The 20,399-nt window shown below is 44.6% G+C and overlaps 2 protein-coding genes and 1 pseudogene across 15 annotated transcripts in view; all 3 read right to left on the bottom strand.

Annotated features, from left to right (window-relative positions):
- The window catches only part of BFSP2 (beaded filament structural protein 2), a 66,716-nt gene extending 54,391 nt beyond the window's left edge, over positions 1-12,325 (bottom strand). The window contains exon 1 of the mRNA XM_065539921.1: positions 11,812-12,325. Within this exon, the coding sequence (XP_065395993.1) occupies positions 11,812-12,300 (489 nt within the window). The 5' untranslated portion in view covers positions 12,301-12,325. The remainder of the gene's footprint in view (positions 1-11,811) is intronic.
- LOC135969554 (AF4/FMR2 family member 4 pseudogene) lies at positions 1,415-2,868 on the bottom strand (annotated as a pseudogene).
- A 2,281-nt stretch (positions 12,326-14,606) lies between the features above and the next one.
- TMEM108 (transmembrane protein 108) overlaps positions 14,607-20,399 on the bottom strand; it is a 337,530-nt gene continuing 331,737 nt past the window's right edge. For all 14 annotated transcript variants that reach the window (XM_065539909.1, XM_065539911.1, XM_065539910.1 and 11 more), the window contains one exon: positions 14,607-16,501. In XM_065539909.1, coding sequence (XP_065395981.1) covers positions 16,379-16,501 — 123 coding nt within the window. In that variant the 3' untranslated portion in view covers positions 14,607-16,378. The remainder of the gene's footprint in view (positions 16,502-20,399) is intronic.

Raw genomic sequence — 20,399 nt, 5'->3', positions numbered from 1 at the left:
GTCGTCTAGCTGCGTTTTTATGAAAATTTCAAACATAAGTCAAAAGAAACCTGCTATAATGGACCCCCATATATGCATCACCCAGCTTCCTTGATTGATTATAAGCACGTGGCCTATTTTGTTTTACTTGTATCCACACATCTTGCCACTCTGCCTGAGATTTTTTCCAACAAATCCCAGACATCATATTATTTCTTCTTCAAATATTTCAGCCTGTATTGGCAAATTATAAGAATGCTTTAAAAAGAACACATGACTTCGCAACCATGATCACGTCTAAAAATTAGTAATACTTTCATTATACTTTCTCAATTATCAAATATCTAATCTTTTCTCAAGTGTCTAATATATTTTTTAATAGTTTGTTTGAATAGTGATCCAAATAAAGCCCATTTTGATGGGCTGATATGTCAATTTAGTCTCTTTTAATGTGTATGTTTCTCTTACCATCTTGCTTCTTTCCCTTGCAATTTTTATTTGTTAAAAAATTGGGTCTTTTGTCCTATAGTTTCCCAGAGTCTGGATTTTGCTGATTTAATAATTTATTTTCCTTATGACTATCTAGTTGTCTAAATATCACTTATTAAAAAGTCCACCCTTCCCTCTATTGGTTTCAAGTGCTGCCTTTATCAAAACTAAATTTCCAAACATAGTAGAGCTTACTACAGAATTAACCTGTTCATCTGACCCTTGTCTTTTCTGTAAATTAGTAGTTTTATCTTGAGGCTTAATCATATTCAGTTTTTTTGTTTATTTGCAAGACTACTTCATAGGTGGTGATGTGAACTCCACCAGGAGATACAGAATGGCTGCTGGTCGCATTTTGTGATGGTCATAGCCATTTAATTATTGTTATTGCCTAGAGTCATTGTTTTATTATAGATATAAATAAAATTAATAATAATTCTATTATTTTTCTTTATTAGCTGGAATACATCTATAAAAAGATAATTTCTCTCTTTAATTATTTATTTTTCTTACCGGATATACATATAGGTCTTACAAAAAAGGCAGGAAAATGCTTTATTTTCTCTCATTATTTACCAGTTTTAAAAATAATGAGTTGGTTCCTCAGTGGGCTCCAAAGATGATTAATTAGTGGGTTTTTTTTTTTGGTGTTATGCTGATATATTTGATGGGTTTCAATCTATTTCCGTTAATGTTCTTAATAATATTCTTTTAAAAATTGAGGGATCATGCTTTTATTCTATAACTGACTAATCATTTTAATATATGAAAACTGTAAATGACACTTTCTCTATTTCCCAAGAGGGGAGCTAACAGGTCTCTATGGATTCACTTGGGAGTCGCTCACAAGTCTTTAAACTTTTAAAACATCTCTAAACTTTTACATTCTTTACGATTAAGGCAAAAAGGCAGTTCAAGTTCAATCAGAATTTCATGTTCAATTGCTTCACATAGTCACAGTGTTAAAAACTCTGAATGTGTGACTTAGGTCTAGCGGTTGGAAAGGTATTTTCAGCCTGGCAAGATGTGCTTTGCTGCTGGGCTGCAGCTCATTTGTGCTGTCACCATGGGATTGACCACTGTAGTACTCAGAGGACAGCTTTGGTTCCACGGACTCCTGTCCACCCACAGACTCCTGTCCACCCACAGACTCCTGTCCACCCACAGATTCCTGTCCACCCACGGACTCCTGTCCACCCACAGATTCCTGTCCACCCACGGACTCCTGTCCACCCACAGATTCCTGTCCACCCACGGACTCCTGTCCACTCACAGACTCCTGTCCGCCCATGGGCTGCACACATGCAGCAGGTTTCTGTAACATTGAACTGAACTTTAACATCAACGAAGGTGGGAAAGGCGTATTTGAGTGCTGCCCACTTGGAAACAGTACATGAGAGGGAGAATCCCTGTTTGCATTAGGGTCCCCAGGTGATTTGGTGCGCTGATACTCCTTGCTATGCTGATCACTCTCATGAGAGCTGGAACTACTGGAGCTTAATGAAGAGACAGCCTTGGGTTTTCCAAGGTTGTAAGAGCACGGCTCGGAGTGCTGTGATCCATGCTGGCATTTTTCTCTGGTCTTCTGCTCCCACTACTGCTATGTGAGTCACAGTCATGTCTCTGGCCACCACTGTTAGTGCCACTGCTGCCACCTGCACTGGTCTACTGGCTACTGTGTCCACTCTGTAAGCCTGAGGACTGTTTCTGAGACTGAGAAATGCTGGGTGCAGAGGTCCTACTGGGGTCCATTTTCATATGTTATAGATGGTACTGTAGGCTTGGAAATTGCAATAAGCCTTGATATAGATTTGTCTCCTATAAAATCCTTCATTTCACCATAGTTTCCAAGCCTACTCTGGATACAACTTGATAACTTATCTTCCTGGCTGGTAGCTTTGTATGGCTCAGCAAAGAGAAGAGAGCTAGGTGGGAAGGCGACTTCACCCTGTTGAATTTCCCGATCCCGCCTTTCTTGTTTTTTCACACACCGCACGCTCCTGTCATTATGGTTTGTGTTGCTTATCTTGACTTCTTTTTGTCCCCAGTGCAGCCTCGTTGGTGTCCATCCTTATGGCAGCTGGACCTCAGCTTTGCTGTTGCTTTAGATTCCACAGCATGAGGTGTAGAAGAGTCCTGAGCACAGGAGTTCTGTCCCCATGGAGTTGGGGTAGCCACCCTCCCAGCACGTGGATGTCTTCTTGTTCACCTTACTAGAAGCCCTGATAATATTCTTATTGATTCCCAACCATCTTTGGTTAGTGGGAGCTTATTTGAATTGACTCCTAAGTCTTCTGACATGACAGTAGTAGTTTTTCATAGCATCCTTGCTTTCTGGTATGACAAGGTGTTTCAGACTCATTTTGTATATTTCCTATCCTCAAACCTGGATTCAGCCATTTCTACAAGAAGCCCCCATTCTTTTAGCGAAAGATGGTTGTTAGAGACCCAAATCTGAAGCTAAAATGGTCATTGTCACTAAGTTGGCCATTGCTTCTAGATCTTTTCAGTGGTCAGACTTGGAGATAGGCATATATTTATTTTTATGATCACATATATCATGACTTTATACTGATAATTCCAATTTAAATTCAAGACTAAAGAATTGTCACTAAACCTCATGCATCTTACAAGTGTATCTCCTTTCACTCATACTCAAGTCTCAGTTTTCAGTAACACAAATATAGTTACTCTCTTACTTACCCATGGTACACACACACACACACACACACACACACACACCACTGTCAGAATAACAGTGTCAGTGCTACCACCACTAATATGATTACTGAAAACTTGTTGGTTTTTTTTTTTCTGTTATCTTTTGCATCTCCACTAGGAATGTACAGTTAAATTCCTGTGGTTTAAAGTCACTTGGAATAGTTCTTCTTTGTGTGACTATGCTATCAACTTGATACATAGTTGAATTCATTTGTTTCTTTTTATATTTGATTCTTAGAATTGGTTTTTTGAAATCTATTTTTTAATACAATTCTGTAAAATATTTTCATGGTTCCAAAGTCATCTCCATATAACAAGATAAATTAAAAGAACTCTAGTGTCCTACCTTTCCCTGCTACTTTTTCCCTTCCACCCTCCTATAAGTAACATGTGAAAACACTTATGGTTTGTTTTATTCCATTGTTTTCAATGTAAACAGATATGTATGTATATATTCATATCCTTCCCTTTTCTTAGCTAGATGGTAGAATGAAATACACACTCTTTCCATCTTGCCTTTTAGCTCAATGACATATCCTGGAGATCATCACTCCATAGTAGTTATAGAGCTGTTCCTTGTTCCTTTGCAGATGCATCATCGTTTATTCAACTAGTCTCCTACTGGGAGGTATTTAGATTGTTTCCAGTACTTTGTATTACAGATAGGATTGCAGGGAACAGCTTTCTACATACTTCTTGTTCATATTCTTGGCAATGTGTCATTGGGAGTGAGTCCTAGAAACAGGACTGCTGGGTCAGATTATATGTATATAAATGCCTGTATAATTTGTCTAGATGTTGCCAAATTCTTCTCCACAGGGGTTATAACATTTTCTATTCCCATCAACACTGTATAAACTTGCCTGTTTCCCTAGAGCTTCACCAACAAAATAGTTTGACATACTTTAGAGTTTTGCTAATTGGATAGGTAAAAATGGTATCTCAGGTGGATTTTAAAAATTTCTCTTAGTATGAGTGCAGTTGAGACATTAGGAGCCATTTTCATCTTTTTTTGTGTGTCAACTGTCTGTGCTTATCTCTAACATATTTAAAAATAAAAGAGTGCTATCGGCTTTTTTTTAACCTCAAATTTTAAATGCTGTGTATAGAATAGGGCTATTTTAACCTTTTGTGTCCTACATTGCAATTTTTTTTTCTTGTTTATCATTTATCTTTTAATTTTCCTCATGGCGATATTTTGAAATACAAAAATTTAAAATTTTTCTTAATCAAATTTATCAATATTTTCCTTTGTTGCTTTTGGATTTTGAATTGTAACAAGGAAAATTTTTCCCACATCCAGGTTATAAAGGAATTCACCTATATTTTCTACTTGTATGGTTTCATTTTTGACTTTATATCTAGGATACATTTAGAATTGACCCTAGGGTACAGCAAGAAATGGATCCAATTCTATTATTTTCCTTATGACTGTCTAGTTGTCTGAATATCACTTATTAAAAAGTCCAGCCTTCCCTCTATTGGTTTCAAATGCTGCCTTCATCAATACTCAATTTCCAAACACAGTAGAGCTTACTATAGGATTTTCTATTCTGTTCCATGGTTGTCTGATCTTTTTTGTGCCAACGCTAAACTATTTTAATTACAGAGACTTTATAATATGTTAACGTCTGGTGGGGCTGCTGGTCCCCTCCCCAACCTCCCCACCTCCACTCTGTCTTAGTTTTTCTCTCCCGGCCATTCTTGTCTTTCTGTTCTCACAAAGGGAATTTAAAAATCAACTCATCTAACTCTAGAAAAAAAAGATGGAATTTTAAAAATTAGGATTGCGTTAAACTGATACATTGACTTGGGAGAAGAGACATTTTTATGCTATTGAGTCTATTTGAGTGCATGGTGTTTCTTTCCATTTGTTCAAGACTATTTTGTGTGTTTCGGAAAGATTTGATCATTGTCTAATACAGATTTTGGATATTTCTGAAGTTTAGAGCTAATTCATCTTATGCTATCATGAATGAGATTTTCTCATCTCTTGTATCTTTTTTCTTTATACATCAATAGCATTGTTTGTTGTTGGTTCTGAGATGGCCCTTGCTTTGTTGCCCAGACTAGTCTTGAACTCCTGGGCTCAAGCAATCCTCCTGCCTCACCCTTTTGAATACCTGGGACTACAGGTTTGTACCATCATACCCAGCAGCATTTATTTATTTATTTTTCTTTTAGAGACAGGGTCTTGCTCTGTCACCCAGGCTGGAGTGCAGTGGTAGAATCATGGCTCACTGCAGCCTCAACCTCCCAGGCTCAAGTGATCCTCCTGCCTTGGCCTCACAATGTTCTTGGATTATAGGCATTCGCCCCCAAGCCCGGCCTCAGCATTGCTTTTTGATGTTGTTTTATAACGTGCTACTTCACTAAATCATCTTATTGTTTGTTGTATAGTTTTTACATGGTTCCTTCTGGGATTTCCAGAAAGATCAAAATTTTCCCTTTTTCTTTCCAATTCTTATACCAAGTACTTTCTCTTGTCTAATCACATTGACTGCTGCCTCTGACCAATGTTACAGAACAGTAGACAGCGGACATCTTTTTCTCATTCTTAATTTCTGTGGAAGGCCTAGTGTTTCCTTCTTAGAGATATTTTGTCATGTCAGAGGAAGTCTCTAATCATTCTCATTATTCAGATGAGAAACTGAGATGTAGAGATCAATGAAGACCTTGCTCAAGGTCATGCAGTTGGTAAGTGGCAAGTGGTAAGGCTAGGGGCTGTCTGGCTTCAAAATCCCCAGTCTGTGTATCACATCTAGTTTTCCCTAGTTTCCATGGAAAACTGACCCCACCCCCTGTCTTCCATTTCTCAACATGGAACTCACATTTTAAGAGATCTTAAGAGATTTAAGAGTGGCCGAGTGTGGTGTATGAGAGGGGCATGGAAAGAGGCCCTGAGTGCCAAGCCCTAGTCTCCCTCCGTTTTCTTCAGCAGTTCTCTTGCTTTCCAGACACATTCGACTTAGAAAATAGCCTCCCGGAAACCAGAAACCACCTTTCTTAGAAAGCAGCTTAGTGACTGGCCGGGCGCGGTGGCTCATGCCTGTAATCCCAATGCTTTGGCAGGGCAAGGCGGGTGGATCACGAGGTCAGGAGTTTGAGACCAGCCTGGCCAACATGGTGAAACCCTGTCTCTACTAAAAATACAAAAAAATTAGCTGGGTATGGTGGTGGGCACCTGTAATCCCAGTTACTTGGGAGGCTGAGGCAGGAGAATTGCTTGAACCCGGGAGGCGGAGGTTGCAGTGAGCCGAGATTGTGCCACAACCTGGGCAACAGAGTGAGACTCCATCTCAAAAAAACAAAACAAAACAAAACAACAAAGCAGCTTAGTGGCCACCTGTGTTATATGAACAAGACCCTTGAGAAGCAGGCTCATGCCTCCTTCTCCCCGTGTCCCATCAAAATACTTCTTCCGATCATCTACCTCACTCTTCCTAAGAGGAATCAATCTCTCTAATGGACTTTTCTCTGGTAGCTACATTTCTAACCATACTGTAGTGTCCCTTATAGCTTGGCTGACAGAGAAAATGCCCCACTAGCCCGCTCTGACCAAACAAATTGCATTTATTAAGAAACAGGCTGAGTGACTTTGTCTTGGGGAAATGTGTTCAGGCCTTTGCAGATTATGATTCTGCCCCCATTGCCTACTTTCAGGGATACCAGCTTGTGAATCATGAACGACAAACTCTGTTGCCTTTCTTTATACTCAGTGGAGAAGGATTAGTTCTTGTTTCTTTTTCTAAAAAGAAAGCCTTCTAGGACCACAAGTTCTGTGGGAGAGAAACCTGGCCCAGATCTGGATTGCCTGAGTTTCCAGCATGTTCTTCAAATAGGCAGATTCCCTGAGTGTGGACTCTCTCTATGCAAGGGACAGAAAGAGGGGCTGTGAACAGCAGGAAAAAGAGTCAAATCAGGTCCATTTTAAACTCTAATCCTGTTGCCTTTCAACAATTTTGATTTCCCATTTCCTCCAGCTGACAGCCTTATCCTTTGGAGGTGTAAGCTGCAGTTTTCTCCCATGGAGACCTAGACTAATGTCCTGGCTCCTTAACTTAGAACCTCTGCGCTCCCCTTTCTTCCTCAGGCAGCTCCATTCTCCCCCTGGACTCAGCTGTTCCTTTTGTTTTGACACCCGGTCTCTGAGGGCTGCTCCTCTGTCCCCACTCTCCTTTCATCTGCAGCTCCGAGGCACAAGGCTGCCTCATCCCAAGCTTGTGTTTGCCCTATCTGAGGATGAAAGGGCCTGATGTTGCCACCAGAGCCTATTGTCAGCATCCTTCACTTGGTAAGAAAAGTCAGGAGCACAGAGCAAGGCTGGAGAGGGAAATGGCCCAGGTCTTCCTCAGCCTCTGTAGTTGCCACCGGTTTTTCTGTCTGTTTTCACCACTTAGCAGAAGAGGCTTGGAGGTTCTAACCCAAGCAAGGAGTGGGAAGAGAGAGGTTTGGAATTGAAATGGAACTTCATGTGCATGAACGCTAACCAGGACCAGCTGTATCATTTGTGGATCCCAGTGCAAAATGTGGGGCCCCCTGTTCAAAGAGCAGGAACAAAATGCGATTTAGGTTACTCAAATATAATGCTTTTTCCTTTCTTCTGTCATGTTTCAACTTGTTATGGTAATTTTTATCTGCTATTTAATTTTCCACTCCCTGGGGCATGGGGATGCTCATACAGATCTTTATAGGTATCCAGAGGCCTCGCGCCATGATTCTGGGCGTGTGCGCACCCCACCAATGGCTGCAGCACCTTTCTTACTGGCCACTGGGCCGATGTGCCATGTCCTGCTGGTAGGGATGGGGTGATAACCCCCAAGGATATTACGACTTCAGTGCCACCTGAGGCTTGTCCTCTCCCTCCAGTTGCTGCCACCCAGGGGCATGGAGCAGGTGTCAGAAGGGCATCCCAGGGGCAGAGGGGTGGGCCAAAAACACGTTGTAGGGAGACAGAGGGAGGTAGGACCATTCAAGAGCCCCTGGTCCATGCTCCATTGTCCCACCAGACTTCACTTTCAAAACACAAATTCAAAGATAAAACTATTGGCTGGGCATGGTGCCTCATACCTATAATCCCAGCCCTTTGGAAGGCCCAGGCAGGAGGATCTCTTGAGGCCAGGAGCTTGAGGTTGCAGTGATCTCTGATGGTGTCGCTGCACTCCAGTGCAGGACCCGATGAGACTTCACTGGTGGTGCACCCGTGGAGCCAACCCTGGCCGCAAACTTACATAGTGATAAGGATGGAGAAGATCCCCCTCCCCGGGACGGCCTTCCTGCTTCTGCCGTGGTGTGAGCCCTAGTTTTGTGTTGCTTTCCATGATGCGGCTCTCTGCACAGTGACAGCAATGGTTTCCCTCCCCCGGCTTCTCTTCCTGGTTTTTCTGAAAACCTGTCTTTGTCTCCTCTTGGTGGGGATAAGACAGTCTGTGGGGAGATTCCAGGGGACAGGGGGCCCCCACTCCCCAGAATGGCCCCAGGAGCTTTCTGTGTCAGCTGGGGTGGTGGCGGTGGGGAGGAGAGCCCATCTCCTTTCCAACTCTTTCATCCGCCTCTGAAAAGCAGGGAAATGGTGTTTCCCAAACATTTGTGGAAATTGTTGCTCTGAACCTTCCCCACTGCTTGCTCCAGCCTGATCCAAGAAAGTGCCACCGAAATGGACATACCCACCCTGCTCTTGAGTGACTGAGACCTCTCTTGGATTCTCTGTTTGGGGCCCAGGCTAAGGAAGTTGAATTTCTCTCTAGGTGCCAACTCGGGGCTCAGTTGCTGAGAGCTTGCTCTGAGGCCTCAGGCCCTGCATGAGGGCACCTGAGCATGGAACTGGGCTTCTGGACGAGGAGGAGTTCTACGGACAAGGTGGGGAAGAGGCGGCTGCAGGTGGAGAAACGGGAGGGATAAGGGGTGCTGTGAGGAGCACGGAACACCAGAGCCCAGAGTCTGGAAAGGTGGGCATGAAGCCCCAGCCAGAGAGGCCTAAGTGAGGGCAGAGGGAGAGAGCTCTGGATTTCTGGAGCCCAGGACCGCAGAGTGGCTGCCTCTGACCCCAGGTGAGACGAAGGCAGCACTTTGTGAAACGACTGGGCTGGGAGGTGGCCTTTCCTCTAGGCCTGGAAAGGGGTGGGGGCCTAGTGGGGGCCTCCTGCAGTTCCGCGAGGCCAGATTGACTGAAAAAATAACTAGTGTTTCTCAATTATGGAGTTTTCTTTTGTTCTTCTTAATGGAAATAGAGCTTAATATGGTTGAAAGGCTGGGCTGTGCAATATAGAAATAGTAACTCCAGGCCGGGCGCGGTGACTCACTCCTGTAATCCCAGCACTCTGGGAGGCAGAGGCGGGTGGATCACCTGAGGTCAGGAGTTCGAAACCAGCCTGGTCAACATGGTGCAACCCCATCTCCATTAAACGTACACAAAAATTAGCTGGGCATGGTGGCATGCGCCTGTAATCCCAGCTACTTGGGAGGCTGAGGCAGGAGAATCGCTTGAACCTGGGAGGTGGGAGGTTACAGTGAGTCAAGATCACACCACAGCACTCCAGCCTGGGTGACAGAACGAGACTCCATCTCAAAAAAAAAAAAAAAAGAAAAAAAGAAAAAAAAAGAAATAATAACTCCATTTTATCAATTGGTCTAATTTCAAGGCCATGAATTTTTTAAAAAAGAAGAAAAAGAGAACTTTATTAATACCCAGGACCTCATTTACAATCACTGAAGAGGAAAGTGAGCCCATGTGAGACCCTGGCCCTCAGCTACAGAGGTCGCATGTCTTGGTGTGTGGCTGCGGCGCTCACAGGATTTTAGAGCTTCCTAGTCTGTACTCTACCTGTAGGCAGGAGCCAGTCATCTTATTTGTCTGTGGATTTGCAGGAATATCTAAGCATTATTATACCCATTTTGTAGATAATGAAACTGAGGCCCAGAGAAGTCAGTACGTTGCAAGGGCTCTTGTAGCTATCTGGAGCCAGAGCAAGTCGGTATCTGTTGAGTATAAACTAAGTTTTGTGGCCCTACTTTTTAACCTAGCCATTGGGACACCTGATTTCTCCTGACAAGTCTGTGTGGCATCTGAGTGCAAGCGATTGTCCAGCAGATGCTGACATATTGGAGTATCTAGGGATGTTCTGGTGGTTGTTATGGCACAATATTTGGACAGTTGTGAAGAATCCTGGAGGAATGGCTGCCTCTTAGATTTGACAGGCATTAAGGCCCTGGACTATTCTAAGATGGCTCTCCCTCGCAGCCCGGATGGATGCAAGCAGAACAGCAGCACCAGGGGGAGAGCCTGAGAGGATGGTGCTGCTCATCATGCACTCTGTGCTGTCAGTGGGCACTGAGAGCAGTGCAGGAGAAGCATCCTGGGACGAAATGGGAGGCAGGAAGGGCAAATGGGGAGTCCCTGTGTGCACCTGCTTAGCATCCCCCGGCTACACACAAATAAAATTTTGTGACTTCCTCTTGGGAGGCTGCATACTAGACTCCAGTGGCAGTCCCTGGTGGGTTAGAGACTGATTTTGCTCAGAGTGATCCCAAGACCAGCGTCTGGAGAGAAAGAGGAGGAGAGAAGCCAACCATCCACAGAGAGACCAGCTGAGAGGTGCAATGCTGGCTGGAGTCCCAGCATTAGAACTACAGGCTGCAGGCCAGACATGATGGATGAGCTCCAGACTCTGCAGAAATCACCCTGGAGAGTGGGAAACGCAGGGCTGACCAAGCAAGGGAGAAAGATGAAACCTCTGCATCCTTCCCTGTCCAATAAGATGGCCATTAGCTACCCATGGCTGTTTACATTTAAATTAATGAAAATTAGATAAAACAAAAACGCAATTCCTCAGTCTCATTAACCACATTTCAAGTGCTTGATAGCTATATCTGGCTAGTGGCTGCCAGATTGGACAGTGTAGATATAAGATATTAATATTTCCATCATGCAGAAAGTTCTACTTGAATGTAAATTATCTCATTCATATATTTTGTATTGATTACATGTTGAAATAACATTCTGGACATATAGAGTTAAGTAAGCTATACTATTAACTTCACCTGCTTCTTTTTACTTGTTTTACTGTGGGTAATAGAAACTTGTTGATTACCAATGTACCTCACATTTCTATTGAACAGGGTGATTATAGGTGGATACAGGAACACACCTCCATTTATTCATTGTTCTTAATACCACATCCATCCAATGGTATTTGACTGTAAAAATCCCTTCTCAACAGTAAAGGTGACTGAGGCAGCTCAGGGTAATGGGGCACATGCAACTTTGAAGGCACAAAAATTCAGATTCAAATCTCATCTTCATCCCTCTACTAGCTTTGAAGTCTTGGGAAAATTACATGCCTCAGTTTCTCATCTCAAAAGTGCAATCAATGAATGATCCACTGCATAGCATGTCTTCAAATTGTAAAGAAGACAGTGGATAGTGCACGTATGGGGGCTAGCGTGGGCTCCTGGTAAACCTTGGTAAAAAGGAGCATTGTTGTTATCATGAACATTTTAAGTGTGAAAGTGTAGGGCATTATGGTCAGTTTCTCTGGCCTCAGCCTACTCACAACCTTACTCCTGCCCTCAGCAGCCCCTCCCAGCCCTCTGCAAAGCCCTTGGCACAGCCTGGACACTTACCTGCTGGCAGCTGCTGGCCCAGGAAGCCCGTAGGGCACCCCAATTTCCCGAGCGCGTGGCCTTGCTCTCCAGGTGCATCCGCAGTTGTGTTTCCAGCTCCTGACTGACTTGTTCAAGGGCATGCACTTTGGCCATATATTCCACCAGGCAGCCCCCTAGGTCCTCAACAGCACCATGGTCCCTCTCCAAACCTGGAGCCGGCACTGTGGCCAGGCCTGAGCTCCGCAGGCCCTGAAGGAAGACACTGCTGATGCCGAGGGCCCGGCGGGTCACACGGGCACCCAGGCCACCTATGCACCCACTGGGTGCTGTTCCTACATAGACCCCAGGTGCTCGGACAAGGCCACTCATGGCATTGGTCCTGGAGGCTGGGGGGCTATCCAGGGAGGATGATGACCGTGGCCCCCTGAAGGATGCCCTGCGCCTCTGGAGGGGCATGCTGGAGCTGGCACTGGGGGGCAAGTCCACTACTACTCGCCTCTCGCTCATCACCCCTTCTGCCTCTGTGGCGCCCAGTGGGTTTACAGAGTCCAGTGGCTTTTGGTTTACAGCCCCAGCATCCCTGTGGCCTGGTCACGGGCCTCTCTGGAATCTCCCCTATCCCCGGGGCTGCTTTGTCTGCTGTCTTCCATGAGTTTCCATCATTCACTGAGCTGAAAGAGAAGAGGGCACTGCCCAGGGCTGTGTGCAGAGAGGCACTCATGCATTCTTTGATGCAGGGTCATGTGCCCAACCTCCCAGATTATTCTGCTGGTGGTGGGGGAGGCTGGATCAGTGCAGGCTGTGGGGGTAGACCATTTGGGTTTGTACATTTTACTACCTAAGAGTGGGCAAGGCAGGCATCAGGCAACCCCATTTTACAGACGAGTAAACTGAGGCTCAAGGACCTCAGATCACAAGTGTGGTGATCACTTGCCCCAGACCTCAAATTACAAGCTAGGACTCAATCTAGCTATTTTGGGGCTTTCTACATCCCTATGTGTACTGGCACATGTGAATGTGAACACATGTCCACACAGGCAATGGAAGATGAAAAGTGTCAGGAGGCAGCTCCAGGGACCCAAGAGAAAAGACTTGCCTACGGTTTCCTCTCTCAGTCCTGACAGCAGCTTCAGGTCCTTGCCTCGCCTCTGTCCTTTCCTCCTCATCTCTGTCCTCTAATGCTCTGCTGTTCATCAGCTGCTTGCTGTTGGCCAGGATGCTTCCTCCCTCTGGACCTCACTGTTTGAACATTGGCATGAGCCTCCAACTCTCTGATGCACCAGATAAGGACCTTGGGCAGATTCAGGTCCCACACATTATGTTCCAGCCATTCCCTACACCTCTGCTTCTCCATCTGTTGGAAAACTGAGAAAAACAACAAAGACGGTGTTTTCTGGTAAGCTCTCCAAGGGTGCCCCAAGTTAGGATATGATGACACCCCTGGGTTTTAATTACTGACCTTGGCATCCACTAAACCATCAAGGGTCACACCTCAATCCATTCTCTAGGGTCAGAAAGGTTCCTCCAGTTTCAGGATGACAACATGGACCTAAAAACCGCTGTACATAAGTTTTACCCTGGAGAAACCAGGTCACCAAACCCCAGAGCTGGATATTTTTCCAAATGCTGTAATGTAGGAATGTACCTCAGGTGAGAGAAGGAGAAGGGAGCCAACCTCTAGTGAATACCTGATCCAGCCTGGTGTGTGGATGAATCGTATAGTTTATTTCATGGAATTCTCAACTCAGCCTCAGGAGGAAGGAGGTCCAGGGTTGACAGGTACTGCCATATGGGCTGTGAACCTCACAGTTCCAAAAGTACCATATCATATGTTCTACAGTTGGCCACTATCCTCTTACGTGAGGAGGACCCTGAGAACTGCAATGACTTGCCCAAGGTCCCGTGTCCAGAAAGTAGCAGAGCTGGGAGCAGACACCCTCTTCCAACCTCTGGGCCAGTGACTTACTTAGGACCCTCCTTGTTGCCCACCACCCAGAGAGCAGGGTACCTACCTGAGGTCACACAGGTAAAGGTAAAAAACCTGGTCGCCTACTAGAAGACTCTGTGTGCACTTCCTTCCTGCTGACCAGGACACTCCAACCCTTCCTTTCTTTATTGTCTTCCACTTTGTCTGTCTGAGATGGCCGGGAAGGTATTTTATAAATATCAGTGTTGGCTATTTGAGGAACAGATGAAGAACCAATCAGATTAAGTAAAGGACAGTAGTGTCCTTGTTTATTCAGACATAGCATTAATGCTGTGAACACCACCCGATGCACCCAGAAGGGGCAAGCGAGCCTGTGTTACAGTAACAGCCTCCTATACAGGTGACACTGACTTGGTTCTGAGGATCTGCATTATTGTGAATCCCAAGATGTATTGTCCAAGGCTGAATGAAAAGTTCAAGCTACTGATTAAGTTGTGCACAAATGTGTCATGTTTAGGTATTGTTATTCTCTACAGAATGGTGACACTCAATGGCCAGGTTAGCTTCAGACTTCTCTGGACTAAAGATATTTATATATAAATCCACTCACCCTGGAGGCGGGGAGAGTGAGGGGGGGATGTACTTTGACACCCTGCCTCCAAAGACCTGATGAAAGATGAGTCTACTTTGGAGAAACTGCAAACATGTTCAAAAAGATTTTATCAAATGATAAATTGCTAATCCTATTAGCTCGTCACATACATAAAACTCACCTTACTGTTAAATCAGATTGAAAAATACGGATGGATATAAAGTGGTGTTGGTACTGCTCAAGGAAGGCTTAGAGCTTATCTTGAAAAGAATGCAAAATGTATTAGCAACGGAATCCTCTGGCTAATAAAATAAGTTTATTTATATATACATGGTAGCTGAAATCTGTGGATAAGGAAAAATAAATCATACATCCACATATGTATATATAACATATGTATCTTTGATTACATATATTATATATAAATTTTACTTTACAGATTTTTCTCTGTATACTCACACACATTGGTATATTAAATGTAACAGTTGACAGAAATATTATGGTAAGGTTAAAAAGGTAAGACAACAACACGCTAGAAAATTAACTTAGAGAAACATTTAGTTGCTTCTTTGTGGGCTGAAGAGTCTTTGAAGAGAGACAACAACCGAACTCATGTGAAGTAGGTTCATACAACATTGAGAACACACTTTCGAAGGCCATCTTTTTTTCTTTTTTCTTTTTTTAAGGAAAACGTAGAAAGAAAAAAGTCATGATAGACCACAGCAACAACACAAACATATGACCCAACATTCAAGTTCAATTCCCAATCCGACTATAAGAGCATCTATATTCAAAATATACTATCAAACTATTTTTCTTTTAGAGAAAGGAAGTGTCAAAGCAGTAATCATCTCTCTCAGCCACAATCAGGAAAAAAGAGAGAAGCAGCCACCTCTGGAAGCCCCTTGGGCATCTCTGAGGGTCTGACCCTGTTGGCCGTGCTGGACACAGCACGGGGAGGCAGCCAGCCAGCTGGGAACAAGGGGAGCAGCGGAAGCCGAGAGCTGGATGGCAAGTCCCCCGGCTGGTGCTGCGAGCAGGTTTGCAGTGCCAAGTAGGAGTATAATAATGTCTTCTCCCAAACAATTTGCTTGGATATTTTTTTTTTTAAAGATTGCAGGAGGAAGGTTTCAAAAATTATCGCTCGACTACCTCAAAGCTTCTTAGATAAACGTATTCCTCAGGGGCACAATACCATGGCGTTTTGAGAAAACAAAGCTGAACCCCAATAAACATTTGATCCTTGAAGAAGGGCAAGCATTTTAAAGCTCCAGGGCCGGGATCAATCCTCTCCAAGAGAAAGGCACGGGTGTTTAATGCAGATGTGGGTGTTGGAGGGGATACAGGAATGGCCATAAAGGGAGCATTTTCCCACCAGGGAAAGGCAGTCCTGTTGTTAGCAGCGGAAGTAACGTTAGGGGGACACGGCCTTGGGATACCTTGATGTCCTCCATGGATTCCTGAGGGCTCCAAGCTCCTGCCTGCCGTCCACAACTTGGATGGAATTAAACATGACATCCAATGGTGCCGTCATAAGGCTCCAGGGCACTCATCCTCAGAGGTGATGAGATGTTCCCTTTTCCTGCTCTGTGCATGAGTCTGCCGTCTTCCCCGCAGGTGGCCCAGTTCCCTTTACAGGTGTGCATATGAGAAGGGAGGAAATGGGGTCATACCACATCAAGAAGAACCAGAGCTTTAAGAATCACTCAAAGAATCATGCGCTTGACCACTGTAACATTCAGCTTCTACAGGAGGTCAGTCTCTCACCTCACTTGACCAGGGTTCCTGGGATCCCCAAGTGCTCAAGAATGGTTATTAAGAGAAGCAATCGATGCAACTGCTTTGCTTAGAAATACCTTTATTTTATAAAGCCACAGATCATTCTGTAAAGTTTTTTTTTTTTAAACCACACTTGTAAAAAAGATGTTGACAATTCATAGGAAAAAAAGCTCAAAATGTTTCTCATTAAGTCAGGGTTACACAAAGGTTATATTTATAATATATATATTTGTATATTTATAATTTAGAGACGAAAAATAGGAATGGCAAAGCGATGCCTGCTGTAGTTAGATCTCAGATACTTGATCGTTTCCCACAAACAGTGTTTCTTGACAGAAGGGGTTAACAAGAACCATCCCAGTGTCTCTATAGTCGCCATTGGCTGGGGAGCGGGGCTCTGAGAGCTGGTCCTGGGAAGAGAGAGGGAGGAGATGGAGTGAGCTGGAGAAGGCTTAAGAGGTGGCCGTTCTTAAAGAAATGTACACATGGGAACATTTATTTCAGCACTGATGGCTTGGTGCACATTTTCATCATCCCTACTGCTAATGCTGAGGTGCAGAGCCCTCTGTGCCATTCTTTTAATTTGCGTGTGTGTGTGTGTGTGTGCACGCGTGTGTGTGTATGTATATGTGTATATTTTAATTTTTGTGCTGCTCCTTCAGATTTTTATAGCAGCTTTCAAAAAATGTTTCCTGCTTCTGGAATCACCCCAATCCCAGGCTGCCAGAGATGGTACTGCTTTCCTTGTCAAAGTCTGAGGGGGCTTGCCATGCATGACACACATACAGTGCATGGTTCACTGCACTATTGGCAAAACTTGGTCCACTTGGACCCCAGACTACTTCCTGCCTCTTTCTCACAGACTTCTGGGAAACTCCTCCATTTTTCCTTCCTGAGTGCACCTAGATTCACTCACCTTTTTCCTGCTACCCACCTGTCAGGATCTAACAGACCTCTTGAGAGGCTTCAAGGGCCAGTTCCTTCCCCCTCTGAGTCCTTCCAGAGCCTGGTCAGAATTATTGCCCCATTTCTTATAGCACTAGCGATGCTGAGCTGAATGGATCTGCACTTCTGTGTGACTGCATAATAAGTGATGGATGAAAATTTCAGTCTGTATGTTCAGTTGCAGGAGCAGAAAAGCCTAGAAATAGGCAATCCACTGCCCAGAAGGTAATCTGTATGGCTTTGGCAGGGTTTTGGTTTCACTTACCAAGGAGAGCTAACATTTATGGGCTACTGAATGGCTGTACTTGGATTTGGGCCCTGGTACTAATTGAGAGAGAGAAAAAAGAAAGTCATAGCTTGTTCCAATTTAAAACAGCTGATGTCTCAGAACCTTCAAGCCATTTCCGGGCAAACACTCAACTATAGGCCTAGGTATACTGGCTCATGCCAGATTTGCTTAGAAATATCTTCATTTTAAGTAGCCATAATTAAATCTCTGAAGTTTATTTTTAAACAAAACATATGTAACAGATACTTTCTGAGGAGTACTTACTGCTCTATGAATCATAAGGTAAGAAAGGAAGAAATGCCATTGTTGATAAAATGTCTTTTCAGAAGACAATAATTTCCTTCAGTGTCTGGAATTAGTTCAACACCTATCTAAGGGTGGATAGGCGGCCAGCTATTTAAGGAAAATAGTGGAGCACCTCAAAGACGAGACAAAAATCCTTTTCCTCCACCATGCTTTTGGGTTCAACTGTGGAGACTGAGCTTTGGCTTGTCATTTTATAGCTTTCACAAAGCAAGTATTCACCAAAGGCAAAACCATGTGGGTATGCTTTGCTGCATAAAAAAGAGAGAGTTATTCAGGAAACAACCAAAGGAGAAGAAAAAAGAGAGAAGGAGAGAAGGAGGGAGAAAAGAAGGAAGAAGAGAAAACAGGGAGAAGGAGAAGGAAGAGGAGGGAAAATAAAAAAGAATGGAAGTTTCCAAGCACCTTTTGGGCATCACAATTTTGTCTGTACAGCCCTGGATCTGAGTTTTGCTGCTTGCATCAACAGAGAAGTGGGGGCAGGACAACTGAGGAACTTGCTTAGGCAAAGCATGTGGCAGTCTCCAAAGGTAGCAGCTAAAGGGCAGGTGGTGAGTACATGTCCCGAGGACACGGAACATGGTGGAATATGAACTGGGACCTTACGATTGCTCTAGAGGTGGTTGGCAGTGTGTGTGTACTTGGCTGGCTTCATCCTGGCCCTAGGCTGCCTGCATTTGCCCTCAAATAGTGTGAGCCCAGAGAACCGGAACAAGTTGTAATATTACTCTAAATAAAGTAGAATAAGAGGAACTGCTTGCTGGGAGGGAAACAGCAAAATCCAATCCACTCTGAAGCCACGCTGAGCTTTGTGCTGCAGGTCCTGTGGCGCCCTCCTGGTCTGGAGACCATGACTGGCTGGGCAGCCCTTTCTGCCAGAGCCTCTGGCTTGTGTTGGACGGCGGCCCTCGTGCTCTGTGCCAAATGACTAACTGGGATGTTCGAAAAGCAAGGGCCTTTTCTATAGTGCGTTCACGAGTATTGTCCTTTGGCTTTGGTTTTCATTTACCAATTTGCAAAAAGAATATGAGAAATTTAAAGTTCAGGGGTTCACAGCCCATACCTAAAGTAGGTCCAGCCCCTTTGTCAAGTTACACATTTTTTTCCACTTCCTGTAACAGATCTCAGGAACACCTTTTCCATGCAAAATGTACACAGGCCACACTAAAGGCCAATGCTGCAATGAAGCTGGCCCCTTGTTTGTCCTCTGGCTAAAGATTTCTCTTGGGCATTTACTGTGTGTTAGGCTCTGACTGGGTGATGGGTAAATTGTGGTGAACAACATTTATAGTTCATTAGCTTGATAAACATTTACTAAGAACCTACTGTGTGCCAGGCAGTGCTCTAGATGCTGGGAATAGAGCAGTGAGCACAACAAACAATGCTCCTGCCTCAGGCAGCAGGACAGCAAGACCACAAACCAATCAACAGGGAGAGAATGATGCAATGTCAACTGAGAAGTGCTCTGAAGGCAAATAAAGTAAGGAAGAGGGAACAGAATGAGGCTGGGGATTTAATTAATATAGAGTGGTCAGGGAGGGAGGGCCTCCCAGAGGAGGTGGCATTTGAATAGAGACCTGAAGGAATTCAGGGTTCAAGGTATCCAGGAGAAAAGCATTTCAGATAGGGTGCAACAGCAAAGCTCTAAGGTGGGGGCAAGCTTCCTCTGCAGGAGGAAGAGCAAAGAGGCCACTGAAGCTGGTGTGTGATCAATGGGAAGTGTGGTAGGGCTTCAGGTGGTGGGCAGGGGCCAACTTGTGAAGGGCATGGGAACAGGAGTCTGGATTTTATTCAAAATGTGGAGAGGAGCCACTTGAAAGTGGACGCTGTGGCGGACACGGGATCCTGCCTTGAAAAGATCATCTGGCTCTTGTGTGGAGGGCAGACTGCAGAAGGCAAGATGGTAGTGGGGATCCTAATTTAGAGGCCACTGCAGCACTCATGATGTGAGGGAGGAGAATGGCTTGGACCAGGGGCAGAGGTGCAGGCAATGAGAAGTCCTGGTGCTTAGGGAGAACCAATGGAATTTTCTGACAGATTAGAAGTGCGGTGTGCAGGAAGGAAAGGCAGCTGGCAGTACCATTTACGTAATGAGGAGCTGCAGGTGAGGTTTGGGTTTTGGGGTTGGGAGGGGGAAATCAAGGGTTCAATCTTGGGTATGTTGAGTTTGAGGTGCCTATTAGACATGTGCAGCAGGTAAATGGGTACGTGAGTCTGGGGCCGGGGAGACATCAAGGTTACAGGTAGAAATTTGGACTCTATAGTGCAGAGATGGTATTTAAGTCATAGGACTAAGTAGAAACAGAAGAGAAGTGACTGGGTGCAGTGGCTCACACCTGTAATCCCAGCATGTTGGAAGGCTGAGGCAGCAGATCACTTGAGGTGAGGAGTTTGAGACCAGCCTGACCAACATGGTGAAACCCTGTCTCTACTAAAAATACAAAAATTAGCCGGGTGTGGTTGCATGTGCTTGTAGTCCCAGCTACTTGGGAGGCTGAGGCAGGAGAATCACTTGAACCTGGGAGGCGGAGGTTGCAGTGAGCTGAGATCACACCACTGCACTCCAGCCTGGGCAACAGAGTTGAGACTTCATCTCAAAAACAAAAGCAAAACAAAAAAACAAAAAACAAACAAACAAAAACAAAGAGAAGAGAAGTGGTGGCAGGACTGAGATGGGGTCCTATACAAGACTTTGAACTTTAACTTGAGAGAAATGGGAAGGTTTTAAGCATGTGAGCGATGTGACCACAGTTATGTTTACAAAAGCTCAC

The sequence above is a fragment of the Macaca fascicularis genome, chromosome 2, assembly GCF_037993035.2.
Source record: "Macaca fascicularis isolate 582-1 chromosome 2, T2T-MFA8v1.1".
In the NCBI taxonomy this organism is placed as follows: Eukaryota; Metazoa; Chordata; class Mammalia; order Primates; family Cercopithecidae; genus Macaca; species Macaca fascicularis.
The sequence above is the reverse complement of the archived record's forward strand: the minus strand, read 5'-3'. Positions and strand labels throughout refer to the sequence as shown.